The sequence below is a fragment of the Equus caballus genome, chromosome 1 (genome assembly GCF_041296265.1).
Source record: "Equus caballus isolate H_3958 breed thoroughbred chromosome 1, TB-T2T, whole genome shotgun sequence".
Lineage (NCBI taxonomy): Eukaryota > Metazoa > Chordata > Mammalia > Perissodactyla > Equidae > Equus > Equus caballus.
Genome location: NC_091684.1, coordinates 28,950,325 through 28,975,055, shown reverse-complemented (window position 1 = coordinate 28,975,055; position 24,731 = coordinate 28,950,325). Strand labels below are relative to the sequence as shown.

The window sequence follows — 24,731 nt, the reverse complement described above, 5'->3', positions numbered from 1 at the left end:
GATGCTGCCTGCCTTCAAAGAGTTCATAGCCTAGTAAAGGAGACAAACAGACAAGCAGACAGTTACTACTGTAGTATAGCCAGGCCTGGCTCTAAGGATGAAGTGTTGCTCAAGACGTACTATTTCAGGAGGTAAGCTGACAAGTTGGGGAAGAACATCCAAGCCAAGGAGGAATGAGATAAACAGATAGATAGACAGATAGATGTATAGGGTCAGATAGATAGATAGACAGATGTATAGGGTCAGGAGTATAAAACTGTCTGCCCAGAGAACTATAAGCATCTCTGGTTTGTCCAGGGAACTCTAGGTGGCCTGGTATAGCTGCAGTGAGGACAGAGATTCCAAAAAGCCTATTAAAAATGGAATTGTATGGCATGTTACAGAGCTTAAATTTTATTCTGCAGCTGTTGAGGGAGCCAGTGAAAGAGAACAAGCACATGGGAGGACAGCAAGAGAGGGACAGAGAGGCAGGGAAGATGATAAGTAAGGCTAGTCTTAGAAAATCCAACTGAAAAAGAAATGGAGAGAATGAATAATTTAACTGTGGTGTACTTATACAATAATAAAGTACTGCTCAACAATAAAGAGGAATGAAATACTAGATACTTGTACACTCATATTCATAGCAGCATTATTCACAATAGCCAAAAAGTGGAAACCTAGTGTCCATCAACAGATGAATAAATAAACAGAATGTGGTTTACCTATACAATGGAATGTTATTCCGTCTTAAAAAGGAAGGGAATTCTGTCACATGCTCCAACATAAATGAACCTTGAGGACATATGTTAAGTGAAATAAACCAGTCACAAAGAGACAAATACAGTATGATTCTACTTACATGAGGTATCTAAAATAGTCAGATTCAGAGAGACAGAAAGTAAAATGGCAGTTGCAAGGGGCTGGGGGGAGGAAGGAAATGGAGGGAGCTGTGGTTTAAATAGGTATAGAGCTTCAGTTCTGCAAGATGGAAAGTTCTGGAGATCTGTTTAGAACAGCGTGAATACACAACACTACTGAACTGTACACTTAAAAGTGGTTACGATAGTAAATTTTATATGTTTCTTACCACAATTTAAAAACATTTAAATTATTTCTTAAAAAAAGAAATGAATACACGCCATAAAGAGGATGAATCTCAAAAATATTATATTGAGTTCAAGAAGTCAGGGGCCGGCTCCGTGGCCGAGTGGTTAAGATCACATGCTCCGCTTCGGCGGCCCAGGGTTTCATCGGTTCAAATCCTGGGTGCGGACATGGCACCACTTATCGGGCCATGCTGGGGCAGCATCCCACATGCCACAACTAGAAGGACCCACAGCTAGAGTATACAACTATGTACTGGGGGGATTTGGGGAGAGAAAGCAGGGGGAAAAAAAAGATTGGCAACAGCTGTTAGCTCAGGTGCCAATCTTAAAAAAAAAAAAAAAAGTCAGACACAAAAGAGGACATACCATATAATTCTGTTTATATGAAGTTCAAGAACAGGGAAAACTAATTTATGGTGAAAGAAGTCAGAAAAATGCACAGTTCTGGGGAAAAGAAGGGTCATAAGGGAACTTTCTGCAGTGATGGAAACGCTCTATGTCTTGATCTGGATGGTAACTGCACAGGTATATACATATGTAAAAAGTTGTTTAATTACACACTTAAGATTTTGCATGTTTTATCATATATAATGCCTCAATTAAAAGGAAACAAACACACGGTTTCAGCGGGTTGGTAACATTCTATTTCTTAAGGTGAGTGGTTCACAGATGAATCTCTATCTGAATCCCATCTAGTAAATTATCCCATAAGAAAGATGACGTATAGTCAAAACGCTGGTCAGAAATCTTCTGCCCTCTTCCACCCAGAATGAGCTCCAACCACAGATGGCTACTCCTGCCTCCTTTTCACTGGAGTCACCAAGATGAATGCAGGAGAGGAGAGACCAATGAGAACCAACTGTCCGGAGGTTCTTTGAGATTGAGAGTTTTCAACATATAGAAAATAGTGTCAAAAGAGACAGAAATTAATGTTCTTTGGTGCCCAGGGTAGTGACAGTGCATTAGCACACCATGTGTTTGACATCCCACTCACATGTTATTGGTTTTAAAAGAAATTATATAGAAACCAATTAGAAGGAACAAATCTCAAACTTCTTGCAAGAGAAGCCCGTTTTGCTAGAGCACGCACAATATCTGGGTTCCAGGGAAAAATGTATAATCGAGGTAAAATTAATCAAAACCTACATAAAAAGAACAGCAAGAGACAGTTTAAGAAGAAAATCTTTCCTCAGTGTTAGAAACTCTTGAAGTCTGATCACTGAGTGCCTAATTCTGCTTATTATTATCTTTTACTATGTAACACTATATTTATAATTAGGCTGATCACACAGTAAAATGACAGTAAAATGCAGATACAATTCATTTAACAATTAACCTACTGGTGCTAAAAATTCTTACCATGTCATTAACTGCCTGCTTAAAACACTGTCTCAGTTTCAGATTATCACACACCTTCTTTAAGAACCCAGGGGAAATGCAATGCACAAGGTAAGGCTTGTTTAGGGGAGAAATAGCAAGTAGTAGTGAGTTTCACATTTTTCTTCCCCCATGGACCCCAACTCAGAAGAGGCTTTATTGTGACCACCAAGCTTACTACTAATTAAAAGAAAAAACAGTAAAGAGCATCTTCTTTCTCAGTAAAGCTCTCCCATCCACCCTCACTCCAAACTGCCTTTTTTACTTTCTTTCCCTGCACCATCTCTAATTTCTCATTAGAAAAAGAACTAATGCTTGCTACAATGTTTCTTCTTCTTTTTTTTTTTTTAATATTTCAACTGGTAAATCTCTCTGCTGGGGTTTTGGGAGAGTAGGAGGTTAGAGGAAGATCTGAACCATTCTATGAAAGTTGTCATTCCTGATTTTTCTATAAAAGGATTTTATTTTTCTAGTCTGGCCCTGGCTGATGATTTGCCACCCACAGTTTTTTCTTCACAAATTTATCCTTTAAAAAGAGCTTTGCAGTTGATTCTTAAGGAATTTTTTCAGTCTTCAAGGCCATTTTACATAACAGCAGCAAGCCAAAACCCAGAAAGGGGAGAGATTATTCCCAAATCATCCACCAAATCAGTAGCAGAGTCAGGATTAGATCAAAGCATCTGGACAAAAAATTTAGAAGGCATATTTACCAAATGTGCTGATGATACAAAGCTGCAAAGGAAAACCAATACACACAATGACATAATCAGGACTCAAAAAATACCCTGATAAAGTAGAATGATGGGTTGCAATGAACAAGATACTTTTAATAAGGATAAAGAACTTCATTTAGGTTAGTTTAAAAAAAATCAACTAAGATGCTGAGATTCATCAAAACAGTAATATTAGCTATCTCTGAATGATGAGATTTTAGATGATTTTTACTTTGTTCTTTGCACTTTTCTGCATTGTTTAAAATTTCTATAATGAGCAAGTAGCATTAAAAGAAATAAACCAGCACCACAAAGCAAAACACCACTACCAACTGAATAATTATGGGATAGGAGAGACTTAGCTTGACAGCAGGCTAACACTTTAAGCAGATTTGAAGGTTTTAGTGGGACCTAAGCTTGTTATGAACCAACAATGCAATTCAGCTGCTGAAAAACTAATACAATTGGTGGCTACAAATAAAATATGTCTGTATGCCAGGTGTTAATAGTCTCCCTATAATGTAAGCTACTCAGATCACATTTGGATCCAGTTCTAGGTGTCATTCAATCCAATAAACAATTACTGAATGCTTATTTGGTACAAAGCACACCCTAACACCATACTTAGGAGGTAAATTGGGAAGTTGGAATATGTCTAAAGGACGATCAGAGTTTGCCGGAGATTTTGAAACCATGCCATATGAACAAAGAAAAATTGAGAGAAGAAAGTATGCTTTGCCCACAGAAGGGCAGTAGTATACGTTTTAGCCCTTTGACGAAGTTCACATGTAGAAGAGCAAATTTTTTGATGTTGCATCTGAAGGTAGAAATAGAATCAATAGGTTCAAGTTATGAAGAGGAAGATTGCAACATAAGGAAGAAATTCTCATTTAAAAAATTGAATAGTCTTGGGGCTGGCCCATTAGTGTAGTGGTTAAGTTCATGTGCTCTGCTTCAGCAGCCTGGGATTTACAGGTTAGGATCCCAGGCGCAGACCTAGCACTGCTCATCAAGCCATGCTGTGGCAGCATCCCACATAAAATAGAGGAAGGTTGGCACAGGTGTTGGCTCAGCAACAATCTTCCTCAAGCAAAAAGAAGAAGATTGGCAACAGACGTTAGCTCAGGGCCAATCTTCCTCACAAAATAAATAAATAAATAAATAATAAAAAATTGAATAGTTTATAGCCTAAATAAAGTATTAAGCACTATTTAACTAAGTGTTCAAGCAAAGGCTGGATATTACCCCAACAAATGAGATTTATGCTTTGGGAAAGAGACCAGGGTAGATGGCCACTTAGGTTCTTTCAGCTTTTAAGGTTCTGTGATCCAGGCACTGCTAATCTGCAACATCAAAGTCCAATAGAAAAGATATCTTAGGGGTCGGCCCTGTGGCCGAGTGGTTAAGTTTGTGCGCTCTGCTTCAGCGGCCCAGGGTTTTACCAGTTCAGATCCTGGGTACAGACATGGCACTGCTCATCAGGCCATGCTGAGGTGGCTCCCACATGCCACAACTAGAAGGACCCACAACTAAAAATAAATAAATAAATGTATACATACATACAACTATGTACTGGGGGGATCTGGGGAGAAAAAGCAGAAAAAAAAGAGATTGGCAGCAGTTGTTAGCTCAGATATCTTACCCATTCTAGTATAAATCTGAGAATTTAGAGTGATTAAGCTCCTATAAAGCCAAGAACACTTCTCTTTTTGTTCACAATAATCCAAAGAAACCTAATGTTTCATCTGCTGAAGAGATGCCTGTTTGGGTTTGCTAATAGGATAATATATTGCTACCCAATAGTAATGGCTTCTTCATTTCATTAGCAAATTAACAGTCTACTGTTCAACGTGGTTAGAATACCAGAGTTCCAGCCTGACTTTTGGGAAACATAAATGGAGAGGGAAAAATAACGGATAAGATGAAGGAGTGTCCAGTTTCAAAAGACTACTTTTTAAAGTACCCTAGGTATGAGATGGAAAAGGGAAAGGAATTAAGGACCTAAACTATACCTACTGATTACATTTGTGGCTAGGCTTTATATAAGTTACAATCAGAAACCAGCATTTTGTGAACTAAGCATGATTAAATGTCTACATTTCCTAGCAAGAGTTCCTTCTGGGAAAAAAAAAACACAAAAAACCCTTTCTCAGGTGAAAACAGTTTTTTTGTAACCTTACAATCAATAAAAATTAGGAAGCAGCGCATCCCTAAAGGACCAGGGATAGTTGTACCAGCAAAAGCAGGCCATCTCCAGAGAGCCAAAGGATGGAGAGCTGGCTGAGAAAAGCCCAGGGACGATAAGCTTTGGACTGCTATAGACTCTAGCCCCTTCCCACCTATCACCCCATTATATAATGAGTCAATTGGAAATACCTTTCTTCCTGTCCTACTAAGACAGACCAGCAATTCTAGGTCACCTTGAATGACCCTCTGGTTCTCAAATAGCATTTAGAAACAGTTATAAAGATACGAAAGCAGTGACAGAAACAGAAAAATAAAGAAATGCTCCTAGAACCACAAGCTTCTAAAGAAAGGATCCCAAATCTATCTCACGCAAACACACATTTCCTCTCACTGATTCTTTCTCTCTCAATCTCTCTTCCCAGGTTTTTGATGCTTACCTAAAGAAACTGGAAATAGCATATAGTAGGTCCCGCTGATTAAAAGATTTGGCAGAATAAAGGATATACGTCAGATGGCTCATCTCAGATACCATAAAAATTTTAATGCTAAGTTTAAAACCTAAAGTTAATTTACCACATCATAAAATTATAGGAAGGAGACTGAATTAATTACTGATAGGACAAGTGCAAATCAAAGGCCTTTGCTGTATAAATACACATTCACGGAAACAAAGAATGTTGTAAGACTGTAGACCTAAAGAGAGAGGAGAGAATTTGCTTTCCTGCCACTTGGGGGCCATTCACTCACATATCTAGGACCTAGAGCTAGAACATTCTGGAGGAAACTGCCAATCATACATTTCTCCTCTGGTGCTCTCAGCAATTTCATCTGCAACTGTCTGCTCAGAACAAAGTCCTTCCAACTTAGCTGAAGGCCCAGGACCCTTAATTATCTCTAGTTATCAGGAAGCAGCTACTCCATTAACACTGGCTTAGTCACAAAGGCAGTCCCTCCAAGTCACCTGCCAAAGGTTCAAGTAAGTACTGAGAATAATTAAGAAAGATAAAAAATTAATGTAATCAACAAGCAAAAAGACTGTCTAATTGTTTGCCAAAACAACATTCAAAGTAAGGTCACCAGATACATACAAGATCTCTCCCAACTAAGAATTACAAGGTTCTTATAGTTGGCTGTTCACATTCCTTTAAAACCCTAGCCTTTACAACGGGTAAGGCCCCACATCTAGAAGGCCTCAACTAACATGCTCAGAGCATGCACCTAGAACCCACTAAGGAGTTCCTTCTATTTCACAGTCCAGTAGCTTGATTCAGGACAGAGGGCTGGGCTCAAGATTGACTCCTTTTCTCCTAGGAGTCATACTCCAGAAACAGTCCCTTATCTGAGCCAATAAAAACTGGCCACAATCAGCAACCACTACTTTGCTGGGAGAAAATGAGATGCAAAAGACATGCACAGAACAAAAAAATCTTCCACAAACCAATGCTGACTCTAGACATAAAAGAACACACTTAACAACTCCTTCATTAACTCACATCAAAGCACTGTGTCCTTCCCTCAAAGTTACATACCTCCAAAACAACTGTTCACCAATTACTGCTGCTACTTTTGTACATGTCCACTTTCCTTGTTAAAAAGCTCAACATTCAGGGATCATGAGCCAATGAGCTCTGACTGAGAACAGGAAAAGAAATAGCTGTGGGCTACTAGCTCACCAAAGAATAGAGCAGAATCCAGAATGCTGTATTTAACACCTACACGTGAGAAAATCTCTCACAAAGGAAATGTATGTATCTAAACTCTAAACACAGACTTTTTCCCCACTATCACGTAGTTCTAGCTCCAGATATGATAAACTGGAGAAAATTAGGGTCGTGTTTCTAACCATCCTTACTTTCTCAATAAATATATAAAATTCAACTTTTTAGTGTGTTCTTTGGCAAATAAAATTTATTGAAGTGAGTGTTGCATGTGCACGTTATTTAGAGCTACATAAGAGTAACATCTCTATATCTCACTGGAATCAAGTTACCATAAATCTGAACAGCTTCTGATTCTGAGAAGTTAGGATATATATGTTAAGCCCTAGAGGAACCACTAAGGAAATAACTTTAAAAAATAGTGAAAAAATCATTAAAGAAATCAAAGTGCTACATTATAAAACATTCACTCAATACAAGAGAAAGCAGCAAAGGAGGTACAGCAGTCCCCCCTTATCCATGGGAGATAAGTTCCAAGACCCCAGCAGATGCCTGAAATTGTGGATAGTACTGAATCCTATATATTCTATGTTTTTTCCTGTACATACACACCTATGATGAAGTGTAATTTATAAATTAGGTACAGTAAGAGAATAACAACTAATAATTCTGTAAAATATAAAAATTATAACAATGTACTTTAATAAAAGTCATATGAACATGGTCTCTCTCAAAATATCTTATTGTAGTATACTCACCCTTCCTCTTCTTGTGATAATATGAGATGATACAATGCCTATGTGATGAGATAAAGTGAGGTGAATGACGTAGGCATTGCGACGTAGCATTAGGCTACTATTAACCTGCTGACAATGGTCAGAAGGAGGATCACCAAGCCATGACAATATTGATGGTTGCATGTCAGGAGCAGATGATGTCAATGGGTGGGGATCCAACAACAGGATGATTCACATCCCGGGAGGGATGGTGCAAGACTGCATCATGCTACTCAGAATAGTGCACAATTTAGAATTTATATATTGTTTGTTTCTGTAATTTTCCATTTAATATTTTCAAACTGCAGTTGACCACAGGTAACTGAAACCACAGAAAGCAAAACCATGGATAAGGGGGGACTTACTGTACAGAGGAACAAAAACGATATGAGACACATAGAAAACTAGAAGTGAGGGGCCAGCCCGGTGGCACAGTGTTTAAGCTTACATGTTCTGCTTCAGCAGCCTGGGGTTCATAGGTTTGGATCCCAGGCACAGACCTACACACTAGTCATCACGCCATGCTGTGGCAGTGTCTCACACACAAAATAGAGGAAGACTGGCACAGATGTTAGCTCAGGGACAATCTTCCTCATCAAAAAAAAAAGAAAGAAAGAAAGAAAAGAAAACTAGAAGTGAAATGGGAGACATAAGTCCAATTATATCAATAACAACAATAAATGTGAATGGAATAAACAATTCAATCAAAAGGCAGAGACAGTCAGACTGGATAAAGTAAACAAGATCCAACTATATGTAATCTACTAAGACACGTTTTAGATTCAAAGATACAAATAAACTGAAAGTAAAAGAATGAAAAAAAGATATGTCATGACAGAAATGAAGGCAGAGACAATTCAACAATAAAAACTGAAGACTTGAATATCCATTCTTTAATAACAGATAGAAAAACTAGGCAGAAGACCAACAAGGAAATAGAAGACTTGAACAACACTATAAATCAACTAGACCTAACAGACATCTATAGAACAGTACACTCAACAATAGCAGAATATATATTTACCTCAAGTATATATGAAACATTCTCCAGGATAGATCATATGCTAGGTCATAAAACAAACCTCACTAAGTTTTAAAATGATAGACATAATACAAAGTATGTTCTCCAATCAAATTTCTGTTGCTGATTTATAATTTCATTCCATTGTGATCAGAGAATATACCTTGTATTAAGTATATCATTTTAAATTTATTGAGGTTCGTTTTATGAAAGAGCAAACTAAACCTGAAGGAAGCGGAAGGAAGGAAATAAAGATGAGAGTAGAAATTAATGAAATACAGAATACAAAAGCAAAAGAGAAAGTCAATGAAATCAAAAGCTTTAAAAAGATCAACAAAATTGACAAACCTTAGCTAGACTCGCAAAGAAAAAAGGAAAGAAAAATCAAATTACTAGAATCAGAAATGAAAGAGAGAACATTACTACTGGCCTTACAGAAATAAAAAAGATTATAAAGTAACATTATATGAACAAGTGTATGCCAATAAATTAGACAACTTAAATGAAATGGACAAATTCCTAGGAAGACACAAATTACGAAACTGACTCACGAAGAAAGAGACAATCTGAACAGATCTATAACAAGTAGAGATTGAATTACTAATTAAAAAAAGTACCTGTGACGCTGTGGTAGGCGTCCCACATATAAAGTAGAGGAAGATTGGCGGTGGATGCTAGCTCAGGGGTAATCTTCCCCCCCCCCAAAAAAAAAAAACAAAAAAACCTGTGGAAGAAAGCCCAAGGCCTGATGGCTTCACTGATAAATTGTACCAAAGATTTAAGTAAGAATTAATACCAATCTTTCACAAAGTCTTCCAAAAAACAGAAGACAAAGGACCACTTTCCCATCTCATTCTATGAGGCCAGCATTTCCCTGATATCAAAACCAGAAAAAGACATCACAAGAAAAGAAAACTACAGGGCAATATCTCTTATGAATATGGACATAAAAATCTTCAGCAAAATACTAGCAATCTGAATCCAGCAACATATAAAAAGAATTATACATCATAACCAAGTGGGATTTATCCTAAGAATGCAAGGTTGGTTTAACATCTACAAATCAATTTATGTAATATAACTATATCAATAGAATAAGAAACAAAAACCACACGATTGTCTCAATAGATGCAGAAAAAGCATTTGACAAAATCCAATGCCCCTTCATGATTAAAAATAACACTCAACAAACTAGAAATAGAAGGGAACTTTCCCAGCCTAATAAAGGGCATCAACAAAAAAATCCACAGCTAAATATTTTTAATAAATTAAAATACGAGAAAGAAAATTTAAAACCACCTATAATCCCTCCAACCAGAGATAAAAATACATTTGTTAGTATCCTTTCAGTTACCTGCATTTTCATTTTGGTCACATTCTCTTTTACTACAATCATGGCAAGAAGGCAGACTGCTCATATGAAAATAATAAAGCCAAAGTTTCATGATCAAACATCTCCTCAAAGTGCTAGAAGTGATAGAAAACACAAACTTTCCCCATCCAAACTATTTTCCCATCAATGAAGCCAAGATGCAGGCTAACAGACTAAGTTCAAGTCTTGCCCCTGATGTCAGCTTGTAAATAATATCATTGGTATCTCTGGTCCCTTCTAAGTCCACATGAGTGGGTCCAAGGGAAGTGACAAAGTTGGATGGAAGGGAGCTGACTGTCTAGAATGAAGTCCCATGTAGATCACGTGAATCGAGGCTGGTAAGACTCCCGGATTTGCACATTCAGGACAGCAATTAAAAAATATTAATAACAATAATGAACATTTATACAGCATTGACTATGTGCCAGACACTATCCTAAGTGCTTTACATATATTGTCATTAATCATCTCAACCATGACACAGATTCCATTATTATGCTCACTTTATAGACGAGGAAACTCAAGCAAAGAATTGTTAAATAACTTGTCCAAAGTAAGTGGTAGAACTTAGACTCAAATTCAGACAACCAAACTCTAGAGTCTCGCTCTTAAACACCATGTTGCACTATCTCTTAAACAAGCAGAAGAATGAGTAAAGCTAAAAAACAAAAAGGAATGCAGACCTGCAGAAAAAATGCAGAGTTTCCATTCTTATACCTTAGGTAAGTTCCAAATTCAGCCTGATTCAAACTGAGAAATCAGAGCTGTTATCATCTCAAAAAAGAAAAGCAGGTCTTGGGAAAAGTGGATACTCACATGCAAAAACATGAAGTTGGACCTTCACCTTAAACCACATAAAAACTTCACTCAAAATGGACCAAAGACCTAAATACAAGAGCTAAAACTATAAAACTCTTAAAAGGAAACATAGGGGGAAAACTTCATGACTTGGATTGGCAATGATTTCTTGGGTATAACACCAAAAGCACAGGCAACAAAAGAAATAAATGAATTGGACTTCAAAAGAAGAATGAGGAGTTATTGTACAATGAGTACAAAATTTCAGTTGAGGAAGATGAAAAAGTTCTGGAGACGGCTAGTGGTGATGGCTGCACAACAGTGTGAATGTACTTAATGCCACAGAACTGCAGACTTGAAAACAGTTAAAACGGGAAATTTTATGTTATGTATATTTTCCCACCATTTTTTTTTTTTTTAAAAAGCAAAGTGGAAAAAGACCCCAAGGGAATTTCAGGTTGAAGTACAGAGGAGTTTTATGTGCTAAAGTCACACTCGCCTAAAAACCCAGCAGCTCCAACTAAAAGTCTTATTTCATTACAAATATCTGAGTCTCCTAAACCAAGACTTCTTTACTGTACTGCAGTTCACCAAGCCCAGCTGTGACCTAATGCAAAACCTCACTTTGCAGCATAAACCAAGTTAGGACAAAACAGATGATTAACCACACAGGATTCAGTGTTTGGTTTTTCATTTCTAGCTGCAGTCTTAAGAGATTAGGGAACAGCAACTATTAGAATAATATGCAATGCTTCCAGTCATTGGGGAAACAATATTATAGCAGCCTCATTTTGGTGCTTTGTTTTAATCTACATAATACTTTTCATTCTCTGTAATGGGAGATCAGCAGGGTCTGATTAACAGAAGAAAGGTCATTACTGATAAATTCTAACCCAGGGGATAATCTGAGCCTGCCTGCCACTTTAGAGCAGACAACTGAACTAGAAGATTATGTTCATGTACTCCTTGCTACTCAAGAGTCATCAGCCCAATGCCTCTGCTCCTCTCATTAATCACTTCAGTCCATATTTACTTTTCACTAGACTAAATTGCATCCTTCAGCTGAAGTGCCTGGTGTCAAACTGCTCCTCCTCTCAACTCATCAGTATTTATCCATTCTGATAAAAGAACTGTGACTAAGGGGCCGGCCCAATGATGCAGCGGTTAAGTTCACGTGCTCTGCTTCAGTGGCCTGGGGTTCACTGGTTTGGATCCCAGGAGCCGACCTATGCACCGTTTATCAAGCCATACTGTGGCAGGTGTCCCACATATAAAGTAGAGGAAGATGGGCATGGAGGTTAGCTCAGGGCCAGTCTTCCTCAGCAAAAAGAGGAAGACTGGTGGCAGATGTTAGCTCAGGGCTAACCTTCCTCAAAAAAAAAAAAAAGAACTGTGACTAAGTAGCAAGTTTTGTAGCCCAAACAGGTGCACAGGCAAGGGAATTTGGGGTCACTTTGCCTGGCTGAGACCTCACATTCCCTTCCCAACCCTAACTCTGTGGCCATCAATAGCAAGTGTACTCTCCCTGATTACTGCCTGAGGGCCTTTTTTCCGGGACATTCATAATTCTATACACAGCTTGCTCCAAAGGGTGTTATGCTCAATGAACCCCCCCAACTAAAAGCTGCTGAGAGCTACTCTTGGTCCTTAGCCTCCCAGCAGAGTGTACATATAAAACTTCCTTTTTTTTTGGAGGGAGTATTTTTTAGGGTGAAGGAAAACAAAAGGAGGGGTGTGGGGAAGGGGACAACCTTAACACTGAAACAAAATGACCAAAGAGCAAACAGGAACAGGAGGCAAACTCACTAGGTGAACACTTAGAGACTTACAAAGAAATGCACTAACTTCTCATTCCAAACCCCAGGCTTCTCATTCCAAACCCCAGGCTTGTCACTAACCATAGCAATATCTAACAAGACATTCTCAAAGAAAAACTAAACTTTAGCTTAATGCATTCCAAATAAAATTCCAAATTCCAAAAAAAATAATATATTAATCATAGAGTTCAAACTTTATCCACCTTAAGAAAATTACGGATCAGGAGAAAAAACTATTTGCAAGTGATTCAGCCACTACTTCTGTGAACAATCAGAGAACAGGATTGTGAACTTGGTGCTAACAAAATGCTCATTAAGTGAAAAGCATTAAGATGTTAACTTGAAGAGATTCATTAAGGGCTTCAAATTTCTTACCTTGAAAGTTGTTTGGTTGGATGAAGGTCAGTCAGATTTTAGTCTAACGTTTTTCTTTTTCTCTTTTGACTAATTAGCCTAATAGTCAGCAGACCTCTTTCTAACGTACAGGACCTCACTAGGGTAGCCTGCTAAGTGGTGGCAGGAAATATTTAGCATAGAAGTCTCCACGCAAAACTTCCCAAATGTTTTCCTTCCAGCCCTGCACATGGGCCCCCAGAGAATTTTTCCTTTTTAGACCAATAGATCTGTAAAGGCATCTGAAGTAACAAATATACCAAGTGAATTTTAAAGGTAGAGCAATAATATTTTATTTTTATTGTGGCAAAGCAACAGAACAACCCTCCTATGGCGAGGAACACACGCAGGGCCCTGTACATTAATGATATCAGGTGTGCCAATAAAAACAGTTCTAAGCAGGGGCATTTTAAGAATCTCTGAAGGATCAAACAGGAAGTGAGAGATAGATTGTTTAAACACAAATAGTTTTGACAATTAAAGAACTAACATGACTAAGCCATGAAAGACAAGTGAAAAGCAAACAGACCGACACGTAAGCAAATTTAGGCCTCTAAGCATGTGGAAGTACTTTTAATTTTCACTGTCACAGTCTAAACTCTAAAGAGCAGAAAGGTCTGCAGTCTTTCTGCTGCCTTTCACCTGCTAGTGAGACACTATGTTAGGGCTGCCATTAAATGCAGTGTACCCCAGAAGATCCCACAACATTTCTTGCAGCCATCATCAACTGGCAAACCAGTCTGAGAGGCCCTCCCAGCTGTTAGGTGTCTGAAAATTTCACATGCAACCCAATCCCTTCCCATGGCTATCAAAGAACATACTACAGGAGAGATGGCTAAGAGCTGTTCACTCTGCCTTAGAAATCCTTTCCAGGTGTGGGATCAGCACAAATAACCTTTATAAACAACAAAAGTAAATGTTGCCTACCATCACCATTTTGCTACTAAGCCTTTATATACTCTCCTTGATAATCAACTTGATGGTCAATAGTTAAATATCTCACAGTATCCCTGGGAAACCACAGGTTCAATTTTCTGACACAGTCTCCTATTTTCTAAACCACTCAGAGTTAATAGTGTCATGGATGTATAACACAAACTCTCAGAAAAAAGCAAAGGAGCATAAGGCAGAACTCATTACCGTTGGCTCAGTGGAATGCAGACTTCTTAAGCATACCATTTTTTTGCTCTCCGCTAAGAGAGGACTAATTCTGAGAAATGAAAACTCCCTGGACCACCCCCATTCAAAGCATGAAGTCTACTACAAAGAAAACCAAAACATCTTTTAAGGTTAAGGGTAACATCTTAACTTGTACAGAAGGAACAAATAAGGACATACTTAGGAAATATTCTAAGAAAGTCTCAAAATGCAAAACCTGAAAAACAGTAAGGCAATTCCTAAATAAATTAAACACAGAATTACCAACTGGTCCACCAATTCCACTTCTGGGTATATGCCCAAAAGAAGTGAAAAAGCAGTGACTGAACAAGTATTTGTACACCCACGTACAAATAACCAAAAACACAATAACCAAGAGGTAGAAACAACCCACCTGGGGTTTCATCAATGGATGAATAGATAAACAAAATGTGGCATATATATATATATATATATATATATAAGGAAATATAATTCAGCCTAAAAGGAAGGAAATTCTGACACATGCTGCAACAGGGATGAACCTTAAAGACATGTTAAATGAAATGACCAGTATTTTAAAGTTTACTAAATGTTTTCACATACATTACATTATATAAGTCTCACAACCACTTCCCTGTGAAACATTTTATAGTTAGTGAAAAGAGGTCCAGAGAAGCTAAATAACTTACTCAAGGTCACACATTAAGTGGTAGAGACAAAAATAAAAAATCGAGTTTCTCAGGCTGGCCCAGTGGCATAGTGGTTAAGTTCACGCGCTCTGTGTCTGCGGCCCGGGCGTTGCAGGTTCAGATCCTGGGCACAGACCTAGTACCACTCGTCAAGCCACACTGTGGTGGTATCCCACATAAAATAGACAAGATTGGCACAGATGGTGGCTCAGTGACAATCTTCCTCAAGCAAAAAGAGGAAGATTGGCAACAGATGTTAGCTCAGGGCCAATCTTCCTCACACACACACAAAAATCCAGTTTCTCTAACTCAAATTTCCATGCTCCTTTCAATACATCATGCTGAGTTTTCTGCTAGCCTTTGATGCTACTCTATAGAAGGAAGCATTATAGTATAGAAGAAAGAACTCTGGACTTAGGAGTTAGAAGACCTATAATTAATTCACAGCTTTGCCACAAAACAATTGTGGGACTTTCTGCAATTCACAGTATCTTCAAGACATGAGTTTCCCCATTGGTAAAAAGTACATTTTTTTAAAGTTTATAATACACTCTATACAGTTTGATGATTGAAGAAGACAGTACACGAAATAGTAACACAAAGTTTAGGACTTAATAAGTGAAAATAAATGTCAGAAAGGAAAAAAAGTAAACTTTTGCAGGTATGCATCACCAATATTTTCCCTTCATCTGGCGTTAGTGTGATAAGTGACATTCAAACAAATCTTTCCCATGATCTCTTAAGAAAACTGACTGGGGGCCGGCCCAATGGCGCAGCAGTTAAGTGTACATGTTCTGCTTTGGCAGCCCAGGGTTCGCCAGTTTGGATCCCGGGTGTGGACATGGCACTGCTTGTCAAGCCATGCTGTGGCAGGCGTCCCACATACAAAGTAGAGGAAGATGGGCACGGATGTTAGCTCAGGGCCAGTCTTCCTTGGCAAAAAACAGGAGGATTGGTGGCAGATGTTAGCTCAGGGCTAATCTTCCTCAAAAAGAAAAGAAAACTGACTGGATCTTTTAATACTTTTGACATATACTCTTAGTCTAATTCATTATAGCAACAGTGAAGATGATGTAATTATTCTCTGCCGCAAATTCATCAAAGAAGTTTGAGGAGTGAAAATAAAGGTATAGGCCTGACAGAGAAAGAAGAGATCATGGTTACGGGCATCTACTCAAAGTTCAGCCCAGTCTTTCCTGGGCTATTCAGAAAAAGGACAGGCTACCGTGCTTAAATCAGCTATTTGATGGCTCTTGGGAAGAATAGGGACAGCAATCAAGCCAGAAGCGGCTGAAAGGGAAAGCAACAAGGTAGGAGAAAAAGCAAGCATAAAGGAATGTGGATCAAGGAAACAGGCCCCAGATGAAAAGGGCTGCCTGGAAAGCCTAAGTAAATACATCAATAAATAAACACAACAGAAATTATACCCATATGCACTTCATACTCTAGCCCAGAATCTGGTGCTTCTTTCAAACACCCACATTTGTCATACTGCCCGTAAGTCACAAAGGGATATTTGGGAGAAGGTAGTTTATAATTTCTGGTTCTTACAGAAAACCACATTTATCATAAGGCCTCACTACAGTATCTGGTTTTCTAGGTGCAGATATGCATTTATTTGTGAGATTTATAAAACTGTGTTTGCTGCAAAATGTCTCTGGGGTCAGGGAAGGCAGAACAACCTTCAATGCAATCTTGTTAGCACATCTCACCCCCATGCTCCCTCATCTCAGCCCTCCCACTGCACACATTTCACACTTTTCCTTTTGTTCCCAGATGTGCCAAACACTGTAGTAAATTACTGTAGGAACAAAACATTTTACCTTTAAAAAAAGAAAGAAAGAAAGATATAGAAATCAACACTGATTTTCAGCTATGTCACACATTAGAATCTATACCAAGTTGTAAATGTGTGTTCCTATTACTGGGAATGTCTGGCAAGGCTTACATCTGGAGCTAAATCAAGTTTCCCCATCTGCTGGGTTTGCCTCTTTTACTCAAAGTTAATTTTTCAATTGTTTGCAAGAACAATTTAATAACTATTGAGAAAATGGAAAAATGATGGGCACAAAGGGAGAAAGGAATGTAAAAAAGTCAGCTTTAGGTTTCATAATATTGAGAGCACATTCTCTCCACCTACAAACAGCTCAGTCCTGTGAGTGTGTGGTATTTCCTCAAGACCCTAAATCATCTCCATGTCTGACTCCATTTTATCCAATACATACAGCACTCTGTAACTGCCTTCTGTTTCATAAGGAACCTAAAATGACTTAGCCCCGTGAGCTCCATTTGCCTCCATTTACCACAAATAGAAATAGCCACGTAAAGCGAAACATCAAAGTTCCAGATCCCCATGAGTCATTCATTGAACTCATGGAGAATGGCAGAAAAAAGTTTTCAGATGGCCTACACACAGAAAATACTTTGGCAACAAAGATGACTGAAAAAGGCTTGCAACCATCTCTCAGTAAGAAAATTCAGAGAACGGCACTGTGAGCTATTTCAATACGACAAAATGAAAGTCTCATATACTCCTGCTTTTCTTGATCAAGTACGACAATGTCTTCCACTCCTACAGACATCGGGGCTTAAAAATAATACTGCTGTTCAACACATTTTACTTAGAAAGGTACAATAAACCACAAGATGAGGCAAGGAACTCTGAAAGAGATAAATTCTCTTTCCTTACCTGATATTGACCAATGCGTGGGTCACCTTGCTAGCTGCTTCTTTCCACTGGCCTGCATTGGTAGAAAGCCTCAGGACTGTAAAGGGGGAAAGAACAAAGATCTGTCAGACCCTTGGTAAAAAACACAAATATGAGGAATGAAGACATATCTCAGAATAGCACTATTAGAATAACCAAACAGAGCATGTGCCAATCTTCTGTTTAAAACATTTTCATCCTAGAGAAAAATATAAAGGCTTGTTCACAACTATTTTCTTCTCTTTTTTTCTCTTTTTTTCACTTTCTATCAGAATACTCTATTCCTTCTTTGCCATGTGTTCCCCTCCCTCCACTCCTTGCTAATAGGTTTCCATACTTAGTTTTTGCATTAGTTTAAAATCTACACTGGGTGGGGGAGGGGGTGGCCACGTGCCAGAGTGGTTAGGTTCGCGCCCTCTGCTTAGGCGGCCCAGGGTTTCGCCGGTTCGAATCCTGGGCGCGGACATGGCACCACTCAGGCCATGCTGAAGGCGGCGTCCCACATGCCACAACTAGAAGGACTCACAACTAAAAGTACACAACAGTGTACCAGGCGGCTTTGGGGAGAAAACAGAAAAATAAAATCTTTAAAATCTACACTGGGGTGGTCATGTGAGGATAACCTGGCTGCCACATTTATCATTTCCCTAATGGCCGGAGCTGATTTGGTGGAATTGGTTGGCTAACTGTCCCCTCCTGCTTCACATATAACTTTCTCCTAAAGGTCTAAGCTGAGTCAAACAGGACAAAAAAGCTTGCCAGATGGACAGTGGTCATGTTTCAATCAAGGAGTAAGCTGTTTTAGCTCCTCTGACATAAATGTGCGACCTGCAACATGAAACAACAGGGATATTCTTCCTTTCTCTGACAAAATTCTCTCTTTTCCAGACTTAACCACTGCAGGAGAGATGATGGAAACATAGAACATCTTCTATCAACTATGAGCTTCAGGGCCACACATTACAGTACCTATACCATTTTAGAAAAGAGACAAACCAGCCACAAGTGCTTCTTGAAAGAGAAAATGCCCACTTCTCCCCACTTTCTGGTACAAAACATGGTAGGCACTCCAAGTATATATTTTTAATGAACAAACAGCTAATAAGAACTAAATATGAAGAGAGTTTACTATGTGCCAGAAACTGGACAAAGTTAGGTTATAAGCAATACAGCATACAGATGAGGAAACGGAGACTCAGAGGAGACAAGCAATTGATCAAGGTCATTCACACAATTGTAGGTAATGGAACTGGAGTTTGAACCTGGAGAGAATGACTCTAGAGCCTATACTTAAATAGTGAGTGGTTAAGAGTATGGACTCTGAAGCCATCTGTCAGGGTCTAAGTCCAGCCCCTGCCACTTACTAGAGAATAATAGTAATACTTACATGAAAAGATTATTGTGAAAATTAAGAAGTTAACATACATAAAGCCTTAGATCAGTGCCTGGCACATAGTAAATGCTATGTAAGTATTAGCTATTATTAATTTAAATAGACTACCTCTCAAACAAATGAATGAATGTACTTGAGACTTTCCCAAAGGAAGGAAAGCAAAACCTAATTAACATTAAGAAATGTATAACTAATTTGCATAGGAATTTTACATCTGAGTACCATCACTACCTACTCTTGACCAGTGTTTTTCCAGCAAGAAGAGTAACAGCAGCAGCTCTATCAGAAGGAGGGCCTATGGCTGTAATAAGGAAAGAAAACTCATCTGGCTGCTCTGTGTCTCTTCTAGCAATACTTCATTTTTATACATTCATGCAATTTTATGAAAAAAAAGATGGAAGCCTCAATAAAACATATTATCAGAGTACTGCTTTTCTAATTTACAAGATCTAGTACAGGGGAACTTGGTATAGTTCCAAGTTAGAGCTCTACCATGTGAGCTCAGGTTTTACCCAGTGTATGTGCAAATTTATTGATGTAATGAACAAAATTGTTTCAGCAGGTCAGACATATGTTTTTCAACTCAGTTGCAAAAACTATTTAGATGAGTTTGTTTTTCACTAGATCATAAGTTTCTCTGACAGTGAAGACCTAAACATTTATGGAATTGAGCTGAATTTTCCTCTCCTTACTTCAGAGAGGTATTTAACTCTGTCCATGAATTACTTCTCAGTAACATCCTGTCAGCTCTGTTCCTTGATGAACAGGCACTCAGATGACTTTATCACTGCATTTTCTTTGGAAATATCACAGGCTTTTACATTTTTTCCTAAGTTATCAAATTTAAAAACAAAATGATTTCAAAATGTCCTAAAAACCTTAAACTAAGGTAATCATTTATGCAGTAAACTATTGTCACAAAAATAACATACTATGCAGCCATTAAAAAAAAGACACTTAAAGGGCTGGCCCCGTGGCTGAGTGGTTACGTTCATGTGCTCTGCTTCAGCGGCCCAGGGTTCGCCAGTTTGGATCCTGGGCATAGACATGGCACTACTCATCAGGCCATGCTGAGGCAGCATCCCATATGCCACAACTAGAAGAACCCACAACTAAAAATATACAACTATGTACCGGGGGGCTTTGGGAAGAAAAAGGAAAAATAAAATCTTGGGGAAAAAAGAGACAAGTAATAGCAAAAACTGGAAACAACCATGATTTCCATGAAAAGAAAGAATTGCTAAATAAACTATACCTATACTATGCAAAAAAAAAAGACAGAGACTTAAGAAACTTACAAAAAAGTAGGAAAATGTTTTATGATATATAGTTTAAAAAAACACAAAATAGAAGGACAGCATGATTAAAACTATGCATACATGTAGGCTAATATACGACTATGAAAACAGTGGTAGTAATAGAAAGGAAAGATTGTAAAATTTTTTATCTTCTTTCACTTTTCCTTTTCTTTTTTTTCTTTTTTTGAGGAAGATTAGCCCTAGGCTAACTACTGCCAGTCCTCCTCTTTTTTGCTGAGGAAGCCTGGCCCTGAGCTAACATCTGTGCCCATCTTCCTCTACTTTATACGTGGGACGCCTACCACAGCATGGCGTGCCAAAGCAATGCCATGTCCGCACCCGGGATTCGAACCAGTGAACCCCAAGCCGCCAAGTGGAATGTGCAAACTTAACCGCTGTGCCACCAGGCCAGCCCTAACCTTGCTTTTTCTTTAGCATCGGTAATTATCTTTATTTTTTTAATGAAAAACAATTCAAAATATGGTATCATTTATAGTTCAGGGGAGCTCTTATGGAGGTCCTTTCTATTCAGTGAACTTCACTGCAGTAAATTAATGCCACAAGAACATTAATATGTCCCTTTAGGGGCCGGCCCGGTGGCGCAGAGGTTAAGTTCACACATTTTGCTTTGGTGGCCTGGGATTCGCAGGTTCGAACCCCAGGCTCAGACCTACGTACTGCTTATCAAGCCATACTGTGGCAGGCGTCCCACACATAAAATGGAGGTAGATGGGCATGGATGTTAGCTCAGGGCCAGTCTTCCTCAGCAAAAAGAGGAGGATTGGCAGCAGATGTTAGCTCAGGGCTAATCTTCCTTAAAAAAAAAGAAAAAGAAAAAATGTGCCTTTATCAAAAATGTCTCAGTGAGTCTTCCTCTTCTAGCCATGATGGAATAACAAAATAAAATTTCCCTCTTACCTTTAACAATATAAAACTGGACAAAATATATGAAACAATAGTTATGAGACACTGTACAACAGGCATACAGAACTGTGATCCCTGAAGACGGAAAACAAACAAGGTGAGACCTACAATTACCCCAGCTTACTGCATAAAGTTTCCAGCCTGCAGGGCAGGGAGGAGAAATCTAAACAGAAGTCAGAAAGTCTTACCAAGCTGAAGACATAGAGATTGGAGATAGCATTTGGAGAGGCCAAGGCAACTACAATTAGTAGGGGAGAGTACTGTAAAAGAGGAAGTTCAACAGAGAACTCTGCAGGTTTCAAGAGGGTCCTCTTACATCTTTTGCTGAGCATTCATTGGCACATATGGTAGAGAAAATTACCTACAGCTCGGGGCAAAGAACCACTGGAAAGGAGAAGATATTGTGGAACTCATCAAGGACTCCACAAATAAGATAATTTGTGTTTCCACCAGCAAAAGTGGAAAGATCTACTAATATATGGGTTGTTAGGTAGAGTCTGCAGACGGGTACTGAATTAGTAATGGGGCCAGATTAGCCAATATTAAAGGTTGCTCTCAAGCTGACCTAACAACCCTTAAAAGCAAACTGAAAGGATGAAACTGACTCCACATAACATAACCACATTCTAGAACAAAATCCAACATTACATAAACATAAAATCTAGCACTCACAATATTAAAATCACAATGTCCAAAATCCAGTTTAAAAATTATCAGGCATTCAAAGAAGGCAGAAAACCATGACCCCTAAGCAGGGAAAAAATAGAAACAGATCTAGACATGAAGTGAGATGATGGAATTAGCATACAAGGAAATTAAAACTATTGTAAATATGCTCCATATGTTCAGGAAGATTAAGGAAAACATAAACATGATGTAGAAAGAAATGGACATATTAAAAAAGATGTCCAAATAGAACTTCTAGGGGGCCTGCCCCAAGGCTAAGTGGTTAAGGTTTGCAGTCAGCTTCAGCGGCCCAGGGTTTCACAGGTTTGGATCCTGGGCACAGACTTAGCACTGCTCATTAAGCCATGCTGAGGCAGCATCCCACATAGCAGAGACAGAAGGATCTACAACTAGAATATACAACTATGTGCTGGGAGGCTTTGGGGAGAATAAGGGAAAAAAAAAAGATTGGCAACAGATGTTAGCTCAGGTGCCAATCTTTTAAAAAGAAAATTAGAAAAAAAAAGAACTTCTAGAGAAGAAAAAAACCTTCTGAAATGAAAAACACAGTGGATAAAATTAACCAAGACTAATGAGATTAACAGCATATTAAAAAAATACAGAAAAAAAGATTAGTGAATTTGAAGACTGAGGAATAGAAACTATCTAAAACGAAACAGAGAGAAAAGACAAAAAAAATGGAAAGAAAGAGAAAAGCCCACAGAGCTTTAATAACCTATGGGACACTGTCAAGAGGTCTAACTTACATATAACTAGAATTCTAAAACAAGAAAAGAAGAGAGGGGATAAAAAATATCTAAAGAAATTAAGTGCCAAAAATTGTCCGCATTTGATACAAACTAGAAACCCACAGATCCAAGAAGCTCAAGGAGCCCCAAGCAAAATATACACAAAGGAAATCATGCTAAGGCACCTGATAATCAAACTGTGAAAAGCCAGTGATAAAAAGAAAATAGTAAAAGCATCCAGAGAAAAAAAACCACATTATATACAGAGAAATAAAGATAAGAATGACAACAGACTTCTCCTTAGGAACCATGCAAGTCAGAAAATGATGAAATGATATTTTTCAGGTGTTGAAAGAAAAATTCTATATTTAGCAAAAATGTCTTTAAAAAATGAAGGTGAGGTTCCACTCCCAGTACGGCAGAATAAGTCCACTATGGCTTCTCTCTCCTGTTGATTACAGCTAAAAATCCTGTATAAAATACAGAAAGTAACCACTGAGGGCCCTTAAAATTAAACAAAAGCAGACAGATTATAGAAAGGAGTCAAAACTTGGAGAAACAACTATAAAAGTGGGTTTCCAGGTTTTCTTTTTTTCCTATTTTCTCTTGCAGGTTTGCCTCAAGAGTCAGACAGTCATAGAGATACATGATGGAGGAGCTGGGTAGATGGGTAAAACTTCAGTAGAAATCTCATCTGTCTGTATACAGAAACCAGGAAAAGGGGCTTCTGTGGATCAGAGAACACAGAGGGAATCCTAGACAGATGAGAAGGCGTTCCTCTAATTCTGCATATGAAAGTTGTGCAACTCTCAGACTCACCCTTGAGCTGAGCAAGCAAGGAACAGACACAAATCTGAAAGCAAAAGCTTTAAGAATTAAACTGATATCTGAACCACAGTCCAAGTCTCTGACGAAACCTTGAGTAGTGTATGTGAGGACCAGATCCAAAGTAGCACAGAAACGGCTTCTTCTCCCTCCTCCCCCTCTCCCTCTCCCTCCTCCTCCTCCTTCTTCTTCTCCCCAAAGCCCCCCAGTACATAGTTGTATATTCTAGTTATAGGTCCTTCTGGTTGTGCTATGTGGGATGCCACCTCAGCAAGGCTTGATGAGCAGACCATGTCCATGTTCAGGATCCAAACTGGCACAACCCTGAGCCACTGACGCACAGCGTGCAAACTTAACAACTCGGCCATGGGGCCAGGCCTCTGCGATATTTGTCTTTAATGGGCAAAAGATCCGAACAAACACTTCACCAGAGAAGATATGTGGATGTTAAATAAGAAGAGGAAAAGATGTTCAACATCATTATTCATCAGGGAAATGTAAATTACAACCATAATGAAATATCCCTACACACCTACAAGAAACCAAAATAAAAAGGTCTGGCTAGGATATGGAGCAACTACAACTCTTGCATACTGCTAAAGGGAATGTAAAATAGTACATCCACTTTGGAAAACAGTTGGGTGGCTTTTTATAAAGTTAAATATATACTTACCACAATACCCAAAAATCTCATTCATAGGTATCTAACCAAGAGAAATGAAAACTTGTTTTCAGGTAAAACCCTGTACAAGAAGGTTTACAACAGCGTTATTTATAATTGATAAAAACTGGAAACCTCCCAAATGTCCTTCAACTGATAAATGGATAAATTAAGCTGGCATATTCCTAAAATGGAATATTATTCATTAATAAAAAGGAACAAACTACTGATACACACATCAACATGGATGAATTTCAAGTGAATTATTATGTAAAAGAAGCCAGACTCAAAAGACTATATGATCCCATCTATACATATATTTTCAGAAAAAGCAAAACTATGGGGACAGGTAACACATCACTGGTTGCTAGGGGTTGAAGGTAAGTGCAGGAGTTCACCTCACAGGAGCACAACAAAAATTTCTGAGATGATGAAACTCTTCTATATCTTGATTTTTTGTGATGCACTTGTCAAAACTC

The 24,731-nt window shown here is 38.4% G+C and overlaps 1 protein-coding gene across 19 annotated transcripts in view; it reads right to left on the bottom strand.

Moving 5' to 3' along the window:
* ARMH3 (armadillo like helical domain containing 3) overlaps positions 1-24,731 on the bottom strand; it is a 173,124-nt gene that overhangs the window by 63,339 nt on the left and 85,054 nt on the right. For all 19 annotated transcript variants that reach the window (XR_011421657.1, XR_011421652.1, XR_011421658.1 and 16 more), the window contains one exon: positions 17,719-17,794. Coding sequence is in view for 9 of the 19 variants with exons in the window: in XM_023640545.2 (XP_023496313.1) it covers positions 17,719-17,794 (76 nt within the window). In the remaining 10 variants the exon portion in view is untranslated. The remainder of the gene's footprint in view (positions 1-17,718; positions 17,795-24,731) is intronic.